At 33.2% G+C, this 19,614-nt stretch overlaps 1 protein-coding gene across 1 annotated transcript in view; it reads left to right on the top strand.

Annotated features, from left to right (window-relative positions):
• Positions 1–19,374, top strand: part of Atet (ABC transporter expressed in trachea) — a 53,366-nt gene extending 33,992 nt beyond the window's left edge. The window contains exons 2-8 of the mRNA XM_090120314.1: positions 1,350–1,522; positions 8,837–9,136; positions 10,016–10,590; positions 10,960–11,133; positions 14,317–14,709; positions 15,879–15,979; positions 17,466–19,374. Of these exons, the coding sequence (XP_089976440.1) occupies positions 1,377–1,522; positions 8,837–9,136; positions 10,016–10,590; positions 10,960–11,133; positions 14,317–14,709; positions 15,879–15,979; positions 17,466–17,966 (2,190 nt within the window). The 5' untranslated portion in view covers positions 1,350–1,376 and the 3' untranslated portion in view covers positions 17,967–19,374. The remainder of the gene's footprint in view (positions 1–1,349; positions 1,523–8,836; positions 9,137–10,015; positions 10,591–10,959; positions 11,134–14,316; positions 14,710–15,878; positions 15,980–17,465) is intronic.
• The last annotated feature ends 240 nt before the right edge of the window (positions 19,375–19,614 follow it).

The following is a 19,614-nucleotide window of genomic DNA, read 5'->3' as shown; positions in this document are numbered from 1 at the left end:
GCTTTTCATTGACCAATCTCTTTTTGCTTCATATTAAATGGTATCAATTTTATTGTATTCAGCAACTACAACACGACAACTAATTACATCTGTCTCCTTGACTTGATTAGAATCTAGATTGAGTTTAATTATGTCTAGTGCTTAGCTCTAATCTTAGTTAACTTAGTTCTACTAAATTGCTTGAAACTTGTTCCATAGACGTCGTGGCTTATAGTGCTCAATGTGATTTTAACTAAAGAATTGGTTTTTGAATTCTTAATTCTATCATTTAGTGGATATTATTTGTCTTTGTGAAGTTATCGTTGTATTCAGTAATTTAAGTTCTTCTTGGAAATTAATTTGACAAATTGTCGGTAAGAGATACCTTAAGAAAATATTAAAAAATACAGAATTTAATAACGATGATAAAGGATGAGACGTTAAAACTCGAGCTTAATGTTATGTCATTAGAGGAATAATTACAAAGTTAATTGTTAACAAAGGTGAAAGGGTAAATGTCATGACATTTTTTACAAAGTTAGAATCTCGCGGGACGCACAACACATTAAAATTAAATATGTTGAAAATGTTTAGGACTCTGCGTAAAATATAAATCTAAATTCCAGCAATTAATGCATTATATAGAAGGCTTAAATATGGTTTAAGTTTCATCAACTTTGATGCCATATTTCAGAGACGTGGGCGTCTGTAAACAGACAAAGTACTATAACATTTCTACCCCCGCCTTTTTACCCTCTTGCGTGGGAGCTACCACTCTGGCTATTTTTATCATTGTTACTTCCAACTATGTCAAACTAATTGGCTTTTGACTATTTGAACTAGAATGTATAGCACCTTAATGATGCGTGTTGCTGGAAAAAATCTAATTAGTGCTTGATCTAAATGGAATAATTCTGCATGTATTCCTGGGTGGGTAAATGCTATTTTATAGGACATTGGTAAACCCATTAATGGAGGGTCATTTAAAACTTAGCTGGGATTGTCGTTCTATGTATTTTTTATATCATTGCAAATTACGCTATTTTAAGAATGTCCCGGTATGCAAAATAAATCTATTTTTGGAAATCTATATTGCATAATATTTATAAAATTTACTAGACATCGGAAATGACTTATTTTTAATTAAATGTCAATTTACGTGTTTATGAATAAATTACACTTAATAAGCATAAATAGCTTTTTGGTATTGACTTACAAAAATAAGAGAAATTTTTTTAATTAACAACTACAGTAGATAGACGCAAGTTTTCACGCTCAGTTTTCTTTATTTTATTTATAACTTAGTGTATATGCACAATTTCAAGATAATATAATCCCTATTTCCTAACCCATACGTTCTGTTTTTCCAGAGATATCATCAGGATGGTCCAGCAGCGATGACGTCAGGCAAGAAGATGGAGTCGAAGGGCACCCAGATCCACCTGCCGCTGATCAGCCGAGGGAGCAGGGGCGAGATCAACGACAAGGTCACTTTCTCGCAAGTCAAGTCTCCGGAACAACTGAACAATGGTCAGGTTTTGGGGTATGTACTGAATGGCTGAATTAACAGATATTGAAATGAAATGAAAACATAGAAGAAGCTTGATGGAGTTTCTTGCTGAGTGGTTATAATGTAACAATTGTATGTTTTTGAAACTCTTACTTCGTTAATTTTATTAAAAAAACTATGGGTACTACTATTTTGAAAACTCAAACAATTGCTTTTGATTCAAAACTGGGTAAATCTTTAGCAGTCTAACTTGTTATTAAGAAAAGTAAATACGAGACTAAAAGTAATTTCAAAAACAATACTCGACCTTTCGAGCAAGTTGAGAAAGGGTTAAAAGGTAAACTGAATATTTACGAAGCAATTGTAACAAAACTGTTATGTAATGAGGCCGTTCCATTCGAAAATAGAAATAATACAGTCGAAACCCACGCAAAATCTCATTCTAAAAGTATAACGTTGGCATTCTAAATGTACCGATACCCTTTAACAATTTCAATTATTGGTTTCCATTATCACTCAGAAACACCGAATTAATTACAGCTAGTTCATTAATATTCAATACTACAAAGACAATGTTACGTTAGTCGTTCTTATCTGATGTATTTGTAATAGTTTTAAATAGCATTATGATCTATTGATGAGAGGGTTTGCTCATCATGTTAACTAGTTGTGAATCAAGCGTGTCATTCGTCTTAATTTTTGAATTCTACATTGATCAAATTACATCAATTTATGTACCGCTAAACAGTCCACGTTTAGAGTACCTACTAGTTGTTTGCCTCAGTTCCGTCCGGGTAGATATTCTTTTAAACATTGTATATTATGTTAACCGGGGATGATTTAGCTTTCTAATGGTGAAATAATTCTTCAAAATGATACAGTAGTTCCGAAACCTACTCTATGTAAATAAACAAACAACCAAATGTTTCTTCTTTGTTGACATTTAAAATAGTAAACACGAAGAATCTGAATAGGCTATTAACAAATGTATCCACATTTTCACATGATGCAATCGATCTCGATACACTTCGATACTAATATGGCCATAAAATCACAGAAAGACAATAAATTCAGAACAATCACAAGGAACGTGATATTCGAATGGCATTAGCATTTTTCCGTCCAGCAGATATTATACATTCGGGATTTTAACCTTTCTGTGACGTGGGAAAACAAATCGAGTAACGGAGTGTTATGGATTTACGTCACAGACAATTTGGTACTTAAAATTACCATCCATATGCTAATTTTTGGAAACAAATAAAGAGGTTCTCAGTTAGAACGTATTTTCTATGTGTGTCACTTTTTTCATGGGAAGATCATGTTGATGATTTTTTATTTATTTTTGAAGTGAATTTAGGCGCGTTGAGAGTAAAATTTCAAAGTCACGTCATGGAGTAAGACGAGGTTTTTGGTGTCTTTGAATCTTGCCAAAGAAGTTTTACTTCTGACACGTGTGCTCGGCACACGCGCTCTTTTTTTATTCGAATGGTGATTCTGTTATAATCGTGTTTGAGTTGGATCCATATTAATTATTAAACAGTTCTTAATGAAATTGTTTTGTAAACAATGTTAACTGAAGTACACGATCATCTGTTCATATTGAGGACAGTGGTCAATGTTTAATTAGGTAGAAACATTCTGAACCTTATACTTCTAGTAATAAGGAACCAGGAAAAAATTGTTAAATAAATTCTCGTTCACGACTCCCATTCAAGCCAATCAAAACTCGACAAAAAACAACATTAATTTCTCATTTGGCATGAAAACTGTGATGTTTAGGGAACAGATTTGTACAGAGATCATTGAGAAAACTTATGGGTTGGCGCCAATTTTCTAAAGTGACTTGGTGTGGACAATTTCTGACTAATACATTTCTAAGAAAATTGAATATGTTTTCAAATAGTCGTCCAATGTTTTGGTTTCACTTTTATTGTCAGACTGACTCAAGCAGACAAACATTTTTTATCCCAATAAAATTAAATGTTTACGATCTTTAAATTGAGCATGAAGACTTTCAATCATAAATTACGAAATGAATTCGTGCACTAATTACATTACCAACAGTGATTTTAACGATACGAACCACAACGCACACTCAATAGTTCTGAATAATCTTACCTATAGATTATCCCAAATGTACGATATATTTTCCAAACTAAATAAAACACAATTCTCTCGGAAGTGCTATTGGGAATACGATTTCATTATACTAATTGGATTCGGCCTGAACAAGATTACGTATTTGTGTACTCTGACATTGACTATGAACAGCTTATGTATGGAGAATCGATATATTTTTATTAAGTAGTATTTATGAATGAGAGACGAGAGTAGTTGGATATTTTTAGAACTTCTGAAGTACAGTTCAATAATTGAAATTTATTATTTCATACAGTTTTCTACTATTGGTTAATATAAGATTAATTTGGAGGCAGAAGAAAAAATTAATTTATTCGTTCCTAAAAATCTATCAATAAAATGCCAATGTGATTTTTAGTGCCTAAAATGTTCACTTACGACCAACGACGTCATCTTACGACCTTTTAACATAAGGAAAAATATTGTTACGTCACAATTAGCTTAACAAAACGTTCACCTGAACATTTATTATGGTTCCTTCTAAAAATAGAGATAAATCTGTCCAAATTTATTCAGACAGAATCAAACTATTTAACGATTCCTCAAGAAAATGCGTCACACATTAAGAATGGAATATCCGCTACGTACCTTGGCACAGTGTAATGAATTCCTACGTCATCATCGTCAATGCGACACTTGTAGACTTGAAGCCAGACATACTGTATAACTATAATAGCTACCTGAGTGATTAGGGGAGGTTATGTTTTAAAGCGGCTAAAGAAACTTTATCCTTTAGCGGCAGACCATGTATTCTGTCACCAAAAAATATAGTCCTTTGGTTTTGAAGTGGTTTTGAACCTTGTGGTTTTGAAGTTAAATTGGTAATGTTCTACATCCAGATAATATATTGAACATATCTTATGTATACTTCAATATGTCAGAAGTGAATAATAAGGAAATGAATGGCCATTTATCTCCTAATTTTGATATTGAAACCCCAATAGCAGATTTAATTAAAAGATATCGGTCTGTTTCTTCAGCATTTTCAGTAATAACATTAAAATATTTTGACCCACTTTTAAGATGACAGGCTTGTTTATCATTTTTAAATTGGAGATTCTTCTCCGCCCATCTTTTATATACGCCATGTTTTCATACGTATCAATATTCCATCAATTTAATAGGTACGTAAACAACGACATACATAATATCGTGATAGGTTAGTGCATATGAACACTGGTGTTTTCGTTCGAACAATTTTGATGTACCTATATTGATTAATTTTCAAGTTCCAAGTATCTTTTGTACCAGAAATCTGATCGGAATCATCAGTTATTTTCTGTGTTTCCAGTATACGAGTTATTTAATCATATTATCTTATAAGATCATGTGTTACATCAAATCGTATATGTAATTTTGTAAGTTCCATAAATATCGGCGCATACCGTCTATTTGTATGTACGTTTAGTGCAGGCGGGATGCTGGCAGATTGCCAGAAGTTTCTTCATATAAATTGTCTCGTTTTGTTATTGTATCTATCTTATCTAGGCTAAACGATTCTGATTAGATTGATATTAAAATCGGTTGTATTGTTTAATAGCTTGTTACGTTTTTTATTCTAGTATGTGAAATTAAACGAATCATTCCAAATTATACTGAAGCTTTTTAGCTAGTATTATTAATTTTGTGGCTTTACTTCAAAAGAAAATTGCGTTTGCTTAGAGTTTTGAGACTGCGTTTAATTTCCAATCGATATAACTTTTTAGGAATAATTTCAGTTGACATTAATTGAGTTTCTTTTCATCATATCAAAGAGCGCTACTTATAAAGTTTCAAAATTTGATTACTTCAGTATCTGTGAAAGAAATCTCAGTGGCAGCTTACAGAGTAAATTACAATTTACTTGAAATTAAATATTCGAACCCAGGCATCTATTTCCTTTTGGATACATAAGTGATCCCTAAGTATAGATCTGTAGGCTATAATATACGGGTAAAGTCGGGGCGGACCGCTAGTCTAAATATTCGGGAAGATGACAATTCATTTTTCTAAACTAACCAAATATAAACATGGAAACCGCGTCTTGTTTTCCCAAAATTTCAGCACGGACGTAATGTTTACATTGTCATACCATTAGCATACATAAGCGATCATTTGTGAGGCTAAAATAATACATTTTATTTTTATTACATAGATGTGTACCGTTTGCTGACCTTAACATACTATCGCGAGGTGATTATATAATGTGGGGTGAACCTTTGGGAATAAACGACAAATTGCGTGATACCTCTGAACGAATTTAGCTTGTATTTGCTGTTTATTTGTTGCTGTTGCTTAGAAATGAAAAATTCCGAAGATATCTGATTATAGAGTAATTATTTTTCATGCGGCTTCGTTCGCTTTCATAATAATATAATACTTCATTGTGATCCTGAATATGAGCAAGTTTTAACTAAGTCGGAAAGTAGTTTTGAGCAACAAACATACACACAGACATCGATTTTTCTTACAACATAAATAATGGAAAAGTCTTTATAGGTATTCTACAATAAATTTGCTTGGAATAATAGGGTTAATGATAGCATGGTGTTTTTTTGCTTATAATAATTACTTTTGACCTAATGTATCAGTTTTTATGAGTCGTCTCATAAACTCGCAGTCATCATGTACTATTAGAAGGCATAATTAGGAATGCGTTAGCATTCAATCATAATAAAAAGATCTTATTAGTATTTTACTGCCATGTCTTGTCTCTTCTTAACTATTTATGACTCTCACAAAATATGAGTCATTTTCAAAATAATTGTACATTACTACAAAATGTTTGTCCCCCTAAAAAATCTTCGAAAAAAATATGGTTACGACTGAAATAAATCATTGTTAACGTTTTACAGACTAAACTTAAGCATACTGCATATCATTTCTGATAAAAAGCAATGAATTGCGATTCAAATTCTTACATAAATTTAATGTGAAAATAAAGTAACAAAAAAAGCTCCATACATTTTTTTATTGTCCCCTATGTGGACGACAATGAAAACCAATAATTTTATCAGAATTTTTGTATGAAACTTCCTATTTTTTTGTATCATAATTAAAAAGCAATGTTTGAAGTGTTATATCTGATAGATTAAACTATTTAATTACCTTAAATAAACGAAGAATTACATATTATAAAAATGTCCCTATCAATCGTTACAATTTCGTGACACTGATTTATTGACATAATTAACCAACTTCTTGTATCACAAAGAAGAGGAATCTAACTCTAATCATTGGCAACACTGGTCATGTCACGAAAAGTAAGGTCACATTAACGCGCCGCCATTTTGTTCGTCGTCCAGACATGGAAGAAGTCCAGTAGTGTGCTGTGCAAAAAATTTAGTTACAATTTCCTAACGACGTATTCTCAACAAAAGTAAGTACATTTTGAAGAATTCACCTACCGCAATTGTAATATACTTAAATTATGACTAGAGTAATAGATTACACTTTCAATCTAATGGTAAATGTGATTATGTTTTGTGTAAAAGTATTTCTTAGGTTATTTTTTACATGTTACTGACGAACAATTTCTTGACATTTACTGACGTCAGTAAATTGTAGACGGTAAAGCTGTGGTCTCATGTGTAAAGTATGAAAATAAGATATTAAAATGTGTGTTAAATTAATGTAACGAATAAAAATAAAGGAGAAAAACAATAAATCTCTCAAGATTATTTTTTTGTAACTACAGGCCATACTTTTTTAAACCATGATGTAGGGTTAGTAAAGTCGGGCTTAGGGACTTGACTTTTCCTGGGATCTGATAACTTTTTTATAGTGAAAGCGGATCAGTGAGTCTTGGCCTCCAATTTTACAAGTGGTTTCTGATGGGATAATGCTTGCCTTATTGCATTTAGTGTTGACCGCTTTTCCACCCACACGAGTGATGCTTACTTTTGTTTTTATTTTTATTCAAAATACATATATCCAACAGCTTTTTTTAGTTTCAGAATGCCGCTAACCGGTGCCGAACGGCAAAAAAATACATTGAAAAACTAAAAAAGCAAAACCCTGAAAAAACACCTCGAGAAAGTGAAACAAAGACAAAGAAAAATATCAGATCTTAATGACAGTGAAAAAGAAGCTCGAAGACAAAAATGGAAGAAAAGAAAAGGAAAAGCAAACAGAGAATTATAAAAATTGATTGTTTGTTGATTATTTTGGAACTAAAAATATATATTTTTTTAACTAGTGACTTCTTACTTTTTTATATGTAATATTACCTTATTCTGAATACAGCCTTACTTTTACAACTTCCTGACATTTCCTAACGAAACAGTTTACTGACAATTTCGTGACGTACAAATATTTTGAAAATGACCCATATAACAAAATATAGGCCTATTTATAAGATAAAAATAAAGATGCTATCAAACATAAGTAGGGTTGTCAAGTCAAGAGCTAAGACATGACAATGTGGAGTCAAGAGCTATTACACTGGCAATACTGGGTTCGAACCATTCCACTGTTAGCAATCCATTGCTGGCCACGTATGAAGTTTCTGCACGCGATTCCAGAACATCTAACACGCAAAGCATTGTACTGCATACCACTAGACTGGTTTTGAATTCGTGTTTTGTCTTTGAAAAGTAATGTAATATATGTATATCACCTATGTCTCGGCACGTGCCAACCCTTGACCTTGAACTTGAAGAAATGCTTACGTAACAAGCAATTTTTCGAAGTGGGAAAAATAATGGGCTGCGTATAGTTTTAATTGGTTGTTTCTAAATATTTTATTCGGTCGGTGCGCTAAGGGTCTTCGTGATGTATTTTAATCTAGGTGTGGATGAAATTGTTTGTAGGGTGTATGAATAAATTGTGTTACGAAAAAATGAATATTAAAATTATAACTTAATATTTTCATGTCAGTCATTATATTCAGCGTCGTCTCTCTATAGGTAATTATATACCTACCTCGGGTTTTAAAGGTTTTTAATTTTTATATACTCATTGGTTTCAACTCGAAATGCTATCGATTCTCCAATATAATATTATGCTGTAGTAAAAAATAACGCGTGAATTTCTTATTCATATTATATTCTATTTTTAAGAGCAAATAACCTTCGAAAGATTTTTAACTTCGACGTGCCCAAAAAACTGGTAGAATTAAACAGATTACAGAAAAAAATATTTTATCTCATATTTTCGATTTAAGAAACTACTTTACGATTTCTTCATTAACTTTACCACTATAATAATAAAAACATTTCCTTCCAGAGGCTCCCAAGTGAATCTATGCAACGGCGGGGCTGGTCCCATGGCGCTTGTCCCCAAAATCCCCAACGGGTCAGCATGCCAGAAGAAACCCATGGCCACCCTCACACACTTACCCAAAAGGCCTCCAGTTGACATAGAGTTCTCTGAACTATCCTACTCTGTCAGCGAAGGCAGGAAGAGAGGGTACAAGACCCTTTTGAAGTGCATCAATGGAACCTTTAGGTCCAGTGAGCTGACGGCGATCATGGGACCGTCTGGCGCTGGGAAAAGTACCCTGATGAATATCTTGGCGGGATATAAGTAAGTTGATTATTTTCTGTAGAATACAATATGAGATATAGGAAATGGGCGATTTGGACGTGATTGTTAGTGAAATAAAAGGCCAAGAGACGTTAAGTATTTATTTGATGTGCACGTTTAAATTTACTACTAAAACGAAACTAATATTTATATTTTGCATTCATCGGGAGTTGCCATTTGCTAAAAAGAAGAAGAAGAAGTATATTTTGCATTCAATTCGATTTAGCTTGAAGGTCTTCCATTCCAAAGTTCTGCTTGTTTCCATTCCCTCTTATTGAATAGATAAGGATAGATGCATAATTATTTTCTGCTTCCTTTTATGGGCCTGAAAAAAAGCATACACACGATTTAGTAAATAATTTCATAGATGTATTCGTAAAACATCAAGCCCTTTTATATTTCGTTCCTTTTATTCATGGACACAGTGAATTATGATTATAATGTCATCAGCTACGTCAAACAATGAAGATAATCGGTAATTTTAAAATTTAAATGCGTTTTTATAATAATTACTTTTAAATTATCATTGTATGCTTGATACAATCACAATTTTCATGATAGCATAATTGAGTATTTTAAAAAGACTTCCCTTTCATATTTTGATTTCATAGTTTTAAATTATACAGTAACTACTTCCTTCTAGTCTTATTATGTTTCTATTTTTGCAACATGAATAGCCTTTTCTTTTTAAAATTTTAACTCTTCATCTACTAATGGAAGAATGAAATAATGAAATGAAATGATTTTTATTTTATAATCATATTTCAAAGAGAAAAGATAATTATAAGTATCATATTGTTTACAAACACATTTACCACACTTAATTTTTGTTAATAAATCTTCAAATCCATTCATTCAACATTCAATCTATATCCACAGAACATCAAACGTAAGCGGTTCAATCCTAATCAACGGCAAAGAGAGAAACTTACGTCGCTTTAGAAAGCTATCCTGCTACATCATGCAAGACGACTGCCTACTCCCGCACCTAACCGTTCGAGAAGCCATGACCGTATCCGCGAACCTAAAACTCGGCAAAGACATGACCGTAACCGCAAAGAAGATTGTCATTGACGAAATATTAGAAATGCTTAGCTTGGGAGACGCTAGCGATACCAGAACGATCAATCTGTCTGGTGGTCAGAAGAAACGGCTGTCTATAGCTTTGGAGCTAGTGAATAACCCGCCAGTGATGTTCTTTGACGAGCCTACGTCTGGGTTGGATAGTTCTGCTTGTTTCCAATGTATTTCCTTGCTGAAATCTCTGGCTAGGGGTGGTAGGACGATTATTTGCACGATTCACCAGCCGTCTGCCAGACTGTTTGAAACGTTCGACTTCCTGTATACTTTGGCAGAGGGACAGTGTATATACCAAGGGCCTGTGAGGGAGTTGGTTCCCTTTTTGTCGACTATGGGCCTGCATTGTCCTAGTTACCACAATCCTGCTGATTACGGTAAGAGTTGTTCGTTTGTTATATAATACATAATTCGTTTTAACGTATTTTCTTTACATTTTGGTAAAGTAATTTACACTATTAGACTATAGTGTCAGAAAGTAAGAGGTGTGCCTTTCTACCTGGTTAAAAACTCTTCTTATTTGTATTTTGACAATTCATATTGTACACATTTTATACGAAAGTAGTTTTATTTATGTCCTACAGATAAAAAAATGAAGCTTAATCTTATTACACACTTCAAACTTATCCAGATTTGAAACAATACCTGTTACCAACTACCAACACTCCAGAAAAATATACCTCCCTTATTTTTATTATGCATTATTTTTATGTGAAATAAACACTTATTTATTATATTATTTTCAGTAATGGAAGTAGCCACAGGCGAGCACGGTGAGTGGGTCCACAAGCTTGTAGTAGCTGTGAACAAAGGTCACGCAGAAAGAGGACAAACTACTGCATCTTCATCTGCTCCGAACTGCTTGTATAATAACCTGGCCAAGAATAATATACAGAAGGAGGCTTTGGAGATTGTTATTGGTGAGTCTTTTTAATTTGGTTGGATAGGACGGTTTCTGTCTAAGGAATTTTAACTGCTTATAGATAAACTTTTCAAAGAATTATTTACAAAAGGAAGCTTTAGATATTGCTATGGATAGGTTTTCTTTATTTTGGGCGCATTATCCATCAATTTGGGTGTATAAGTTATTTCAAAGTTATATTAAAGAACTAGCTTACCGCCCGCGGCTTCGCCCGCTTTGTCTAAAACCTAATAAATTATATACTAAAACCTTCCTCTTGAATCACTCTATCTATTTAAAAAAACCGCATCAAAATCCGTTGCGTAGTTTTAAAGATTTAAGCATACAAAGGGACATATGGACATAGGGACAGAGAAAGCGACTTTGTTTTATAGACTACAAGCCCGCATATGAAAAAAATATGGGTCAAATGAACCACCACGGGACATATCTAGTACGAAAGAAGAGCAAAAAATAATAAGATTCATCACTATGCCGTCACTTGTAAGCTGTCCAACTGAGTGCAGATGAGAATTCAAAAGTACAGGTAGACTCGGTAAATTTTGGTCATATATTTTTGTACGGCATTCTTAACCATCGATAGATCCATTAAAAATAATAAGAAACCGCTCAGTGCCGTACAAAAATGTGGGTCCACCAAGTCGGAATTTTTATTTAATTTCCGAGAGTTACCGGGGGTAAATTTGGTCATTTGACCATGTACGGCATCTGTGTCATACTATTGCTATACTGCTTTTAATCCATTATTCCGCAACGCCGTACAAAAATCATGGGGACAAGGGGAAAAAATCGAGAGTTGTAATCCCCTCTCTTTCCCCACTCCAGGGGGTCATTTGACACAACACGAAATAAATTTATTTTTTAAGTATTTTATGCATAGATAATATTTTTTCATGTGCCGTACATTTTCGTTGGTTCAAAGGGGAAAAATCTGAAAAAGAAAAAAATCCATATAACGAAATGTTTGCTTTATATTTTTATAATAAAATATAAATATACATTAATATTAAGAAGCTCGAGGTGGTTAATTATCACCTTGGAAAGTCGGAGTCAGGTGGAATGGACTCCGTTAAATTGATGAACTAATAAAAAAGCTATGAACGAAAAGATGTGAATTATATGCAATCAGTCCATGAATACAGGTAAAGTCACAAGCAAATGCTAGTAATATATACATATTCAAAATGTACAAGTAAAGCGCTTTCAAATGATACCAAACACTGCATATTTATCTTAACTTTATTTTTTTACTTTGTATGTTTTGTCCGCTAGAGGGCGCCACATTAGATTTTGTGAAACCCCATATAGCCTTTAGCTAGCTGGTCGTTGGTTATCCAGTGAACAATTCAGACGCCTCTAATGATATGTCATTTGTCGAATTCTGATAAGTAGTTTAGAAGTTACGAGGGAATAGATGAACATTCATACATGACCTGTAAACAACCATAACCCTCCTTTTGCTTTGCCGTAGTTGGGTAAAAATATGTTAATGCCGTACTGTATCAAATGGCCATAAAGCACTCTTAAAATTGTAGCTTTCGTCGCTTTCATCAGCCTAAAAGATGTGGTCTGCACAAAAATGTACGGCATCGTTTTTTCCTAATTTATCTATGTTAATACTATTTAAAACAACGGATAAAGTGTAGAAAACTATTATATTTCATTAATCTACGATGTTTAAACTTTAACAAAATTTCTGGTTTTGCATTTCTCTATAACTTTTTTTAGAACGGTTTCTTTTGAACGGCAATACTATACAACAATTGAATTTTACAATATCATGTTAAAAAAAAAGTTCCCGTACAGGGTCAAATGACCTTACAGCTCTTTATATCAAGAATTCGATGAAATTAAGATGATTATTGGTATACATTTAAAAGAACAATTATTTTTTGACGGCATTGCTTTTAATAGTACTTTTGAGTGCTAGATAATGTTTTGGAACCGAAGCCGTACTTAGTCAAATGACCCCCTGGAGTGGGGAAAGAGAGAGGATTGCAACTCTCGATTTTTTCCCCTTGTCCCCGTGATTTTTGTACGGCGTTGCGGAATAATGGATTAAAAGCAGTATAGCAATAGTATGACACAGATGCCGTACATGGTCAAATGACCAAATTTACCCCCGGTAACTCTCGGAAATTAAATTAAAATTCCGACTTGGTGGACCAACATTTTTGTACGGCACTGAGCGGTTTCTTATTATTTTTAATGGATCTATCGATGGTTAAGAATGCCGTACAAAAATATATGACCAAAATTTACCGAGTCTACCTGTACTTTTAAATTCTCATCTGCACTCAGTTGGACAGCTTACAAGTGACGGCATAGTGATGAATCTTATTATTTTTTGCTCTGCTATCGTTCTAGATATGTCCCCTGGTGGTTCATTTGACCCATATTTTTGTCCTATGCGGGCTTGTAGTCTATTATACTATGTAGTGATAAAGAAGTCTTAGGAGTGGCCAGATATATGGGTATACATAGAACGGGCTCCATCTTCGTATTTTTAGTAATTTAAGTAATAATTGAGGGAAGAATTTTGTAATCAATGATAATTAATTAAATTCCATATAGTACTCTTAGCAACTATGTAGTAAACCACAACGTAATTCAAAACAATATTGCAGTAATACTGTTTGACCACAAATTATTGCGGTTAGGTAGAAGTGTATGTATTATGAACTATAATGTATTGATATCCTGATGTGAATGAACTATGAACTTTATTACTTCTTACAAGACATTGTGTTCTCTTTAAAAGAACTTTGTTTTTAAGCTATTGCATAGCTTCTATCGCGGACCTTGAGCGCGGGGACCGAATCGAGAAATACCGTAACGAAAAAACCTCACGCTCCCCACTCCGACGGGCGCGGAGGTGTGGCTTGAAGGCATAGCATGCAATAGCTTTACCGCGGCAGTCCCCGAGTGCCACACGTCTTTTTTTTTTACTATATCAAGAATGTTAAAACCGATTTTTAGAACTTTTTAAATTGTCTGCAAAAGAAAGGCGAACTTTAAACATTGTCTATTGCATTTGCATAATTGTAATATGCGCTATCTACCAACACAACAATTCTACTACAAACTTTTCTTGGTATAAAGTAAATGGACTTAAATCTATAAGACCTGCAGCAAATACATTACCCAACTAGGTTATTAATTAATAATATCTTATTTCCAGACAAACCAACCTGCACAGTGATAGATCTCTCCGAACCCACAACCACAGAAAAACCCCCAATCCCAAACACGAACAACCTCGCCCCCGTAACTTGTACCACATCACTTCTCGACTCCAATGAAAGTTTCAACAAAAAACCGCAAAAAACCGGTTTCCCCACATCTGGCTGGAAGCAATTTTGGATCTTATTGAAACGGACGTTCAAGAGCATTTTACGAGACCCAATGTTGACGCACTTAAGGCTAGTTTCGCATACCGTTGTGGGATTGCTGATTGGAATATTGTATTATGATATTGGCACGGACGCAGCTAAAGTTATGAGTAACGCCGGGTGCATTTTCTTCACTGTTATGTTCACTATGTTTACAGCTATGATGCCTACTATTCTTACATGTGAGTATTTTTATTATTTTAGTTTTAATCTAACTAACCGGTTGGCTTGGTTGGTAGTGGCCATGTCTTCCAATCCAGAGATCGTGGGTTCGATTCCCACCCGGGGCAAATATTTGTGTGATGAATGTGGATGTTTGCTCTGTGTCTGGGTGTTAATTATCTATATAAGTATTTATTTAAATTTATATACATATAATATGTATGTTTATCAGCCATCTGGTTTCCATAACACAAGCGAAAGCTTAGTATGGGATCAGATCGTGCCGTGTGTGAAAATTGTCCTGAAATATTTATTTATTGTAAATCTGCATAATAAGTGTTTGAATATCATTATTTTCGAGTTAATAGTTTAGTCATATGAAAGTATGTCTGGTTTTATATTATTTTGTATTGTGATGTGAATTGTGATTAAATTATAAGGGATTTTTCGTAGTTTCCAAATTGTTAAAGAAAAAGTAAACCAAACAAATATACTTGGTTAATTGATCAATCAGATAGTAATCAACCTATTTATAATATTAATTAAGCGATAAAAATTTCTAGATTTAAGTTTGATTTTAGAAATGATAACTGATTGCACAATGCAAATTGCTTCTATTATAAGAATTCATATAATATTACGATACATCATGTTGTATAATTTGTATAAAACAAGACTTAAATTAGGTATTATGGACGATTTAAATATTAATTTATTTATGACTGACCGGTTGGCTTGGTTGGTAGTGGCCCTGCCTTCCAAGCCCTAGGCCGTGGGTTCGATTCCCACCCGGGGCAAATATTTGTGTGATGAATATAGATGTTTGCTCTGTGTCTGGGTGTTAATTATCTATATAAGTATTTATTTAAATTTATATATAACTAGCGGTCCGCCCCGGCTTCGCCCGTGGTACATGTTTACGTTTTCTCTACATAAGAACCATCCTCGTACTTCAAGGAATATAATAAAAAAATAATTATCGAAATCGGTTCAGCCGTTCTCGAGTTATGCGCTTACCAACACATTTTGCGATTCATTTTTATATACATGTATAAGATATGTATGTTTATCAGCCATCTGGTTTCCATAACACAAGCGAAAGCTTAGTATGGGATCAGATCGTGCCGTGTGTGAAAATTGTCCTGAAATATTTAAAATATTTATTTAATTTATTTTGTTTTTATTCCAGTCCCAACGGAGATGAGCGTGTTTGTGAGAGAGCACTTGAACTACTGGTATTCGCTGAAAGCCTTCTACTTTGCTAAGACTATAGCGGACTTGCCTTTTCAGGTAAGAATTACTTATACTCTGTCCATTATATTATTTGCTTTTTGACAGCTTCACGCCTATGTAGGATTGTATTGTCTATGTTAAAGTGTCATACAAATAATTATCGTACTTCATGGACAGGTCCCGCCCACTTAGTGATGTCTACACGGAATTATTCAATGATGGGTCGATAGATTATAATAATCGATAGAAATACTCTGTAAAATATATTCGATACAGAAAAACTCTTCTATGAAGTTATATAATTTAAACGTAAAGACAACCAAATTGTTAGATAGAAACCAATAAATAATAAAATATTAGTTAGTTTAGTTTAGTTTTAACATACAATGCATAGATATGTGGTCTTATTATTACATATCTTATTAGTACGTTTACGTTGTAATTATTATTTACGTACCTGATTCGATTTATGATAATATTTTGAATTTATAATTGAAATGGTATCACAATCGATAATCTTTTGAACATCACTTCTGGTATCACCCGTCGAGCTGTCAAAAAGCAATTCTTATAGTGGACAGACTATATATTATGTTATTACAATTACAAATTTATATTATGGTATTACCAAAAATGTGTAAAGAAAAGGATATAAGTGGAATCTACCATTTACGACAACAACTAGCTTCCGCCCGCGGCTTCGCCCACGTGGTGTTTTTATAAAAGGTAGCCTATGTTCTTTCTCAGGGTCTAAAGATTGTCTGTGCCAAATATCATCAAAATCGGTTGAGAGGTTTAAGCGGGAAAGCGTAACAGACAGACAGAGTTACTTTCGCATTTATAATATCAGTGGGGATTTCATATATAAACGATACTTCACATAAAGTTATGTGTTGCCGTGTAATTAAAAATAAATGAATAAGTAGCAGCAAAATTAAACAGATTCTAGTTTAAAATTAACATCTTTTTATACGGGACTTTATCTGAAAATTTGGTCTTAATCTTATATATAAAAATGAATCGCAAAATGTGTTGGTAAGCGCATAACTCGAGAACGGCTGAACCGATTTCGATAATTCTTTTTTTATTATATTCCTTGAAGTACGAGGATGGTTCTTATGTAGAGAAAACGTAAACATGTACCACGGGCGAAGCCGGGGCGGACCGCTAGTACTAAATACTATTACTTACTAATATTATAAAAATAAATGTATGCCATCACCAATTTACAAACCTATAGATATTCTAATCAAACCACTTGTAATAGCTTTGTTGTCTTAAATCTATACTAATATTATAAAGCTGAAGTGTATGTTTGTTTGTTTGAACGCGCTAATCTCGGGAACTACTGGTCCGATTTGAAAAATTCTTTCGGTGTTAGATAGCCCATTTATCGAGGAAGGCTATAATATCATCACGCTACGACCAACAGGAGTAGAGCAACGGGGGTGAAACCGCGTGGAGCAGCTAGTCTTAAATAAAGTTGTGAATGATAAAACTTAAAAATTGTGTATGAAATAAAATAACTTTTTTATAATTCCAGATCGTATTCAGCGGTGTATACGTGATCATAGTGTACTTCATGACAAGCCAGCCGATGCAAGTCGACCGAGTTCTAATGTTCACAACTGTCAACATCCTCACAGCACTTGTCGCCCAATCCCTTGGCTTGTTAATCGGAGCCGCCATGAAAATAGAAACTGGAGTATATTTGGGACCAGTTACTACCATCCCAGTGGTTCTTTTCTCCGGATTTTTCGTCAATTTCAACGCTATCCCCGAGTATTTGCATTGGCTGACCTATATTAGTTATATTAGGTATGGATTCGAAGGGGCCATGTTGTCGGTATATGGGTATGGGAGGGAAAAACTGAATTGTTCAGTCGCATATTGCCACTTTAGAACGCCCAGCCTCTTTCTCAAGGAAATGAGTATGGACCACGCGAATTTCTGGATAGACGTCGGCGCGTTAAGCGCATTCTTTGTATTTATTAGAGTAATCTCCTATTTAGTCCTAAGGTTCAAGTTGAAAATGATGCAGTAGAGCACAAATCGCTTCGTAATTTCACTGATTAAAGTGACAATGACGATGATTCTATGTAATTATTTCCATTTCGAAGTTCGAGTTCTAGCAACACTGCCGTGTCAGTTGCCGCGTAAAAGTGACAGCTGACGTTTGGCCGCGCCGTGTCGTGTCGTGTCGTATCGTGACGTGTAATGACGTGACGTTTTGACAGCTGTCAGTTTTGCTTATCTAAACGCGCCGGCGCAAATAGTGGTCAACGTAGGTTATATAGTTTTCGAAATAATTAGCTTTATAGTATGCAGTTCGACTTAGTCGATAATTGTTTATACGTATGATTAGGTTAAGGTTTTATAGTTGATCGGGCCCATGACTTAATTTTAAGTTACTTATTGATATTATTTTTCATGTAATCATTAAATCTGTAGCGACACGTACGCTTGTATGTTCTATATTATGATGTCTGTCATTGTTTGGGGTCTGTCAAAATTATGATATTTTAACTGAAGTAACTAACTTATATTAATTAATTATATATTTTTAAATTCTTTGGTGCCCCGGTCATGTTATGATATCCTATACGATGATCTCAAATGTTCAGCTTTAGCTACATTTGCGTTTTAATACGTTAAAACTTTAATTTTTACATCACATTTATAATTTGGTACTTTTAAAAACTGTGATTGTGATTTTCAACTTTTTGATAATTTTTACCATTATTATTATTTGTGCTGTGATTCATCAAAAAGTTGAATATTATGATTTTTTTTAAGAAATTGGTTATCACTTATCACAATATTATGTTATAATTAAAAGTAATCGTTCCAGTGTTTTTTATATAATAATTCCAAGCACATTATGATTAGCATTATAATTAAAATGCGGATCGAAAATTGCAATTCGTAATGTATAAGATTTTCTAATATATAAGAGTATTAATTAAGAACAATATACAATGTGCAGTGATCAATATAATTAACATTTATTTAGTTTAATTTTATCAGCCTGATTGGCCTAAGCAACACAATTTAAATACCTAGGTATAGACTTAAAAATATTATAGTTCGTATCTATTCCTATGAAAAACTTGAAGATGGTTATGTTTGAATTGTATTGATGTCTTTTAATGTTGTAATGTATATCAAACAAAAAAGCATGTAAAGATGCGATTTTATATATTTTTAATCTTTTATGAAACAGTATTATTTTAATGTTGACTTTATTATTTCAGTACAAATACCAGTGTATTTTATGAAAAATAAACTAACTCAGTACCTTATTTATGCTAAAACTAAAAACAAACAAATGTAGAAAAAACAAGAAACACATTTTTTTCCTTCGTTTTAATCTGGCAGCTTAGTTTCATAAAACATGTTATAAATTATAACAATAATTGAACTGTTATTACATATTAATACAATATAATATATTACAAGTTTTACTATTATTTATTATATTTTTGTTTTATCAAAAAACATAAACCAACTTCTAAACGAATACATATTTATAAAGATTGTACAATCAATACATTCTACTTTAGTGTTGAATTTTGTATTTTTATTACTTTATATTAGTCAATTATTTTATCCAAAATATATTATTTTACGTGTGATAATCATGACTGTGTTTTAAAAATTGTATTTATTTTGTATAAGCGCTCCTAGCGGAT

Source organism: Colias eurytheme, chromosome 4 (assembly GCF_061535395.1).
Source record: "Colias eurytheme isolate Ceu_HAF_F1 chromosome 4, ilColEury1 Martin Lab GWU primary, whole genome shotgun sequence".
NCBI classification, from domain to species: domain Eukaryota; kingdom Metazoa; phylum Arthropoda; class Insecta; order Lepidoptera; family Pieridae; genus Colias; species Colias eurytheme.
This window is presented reverse-complemented; position numbering and strand designations above follow the sequence as displayed.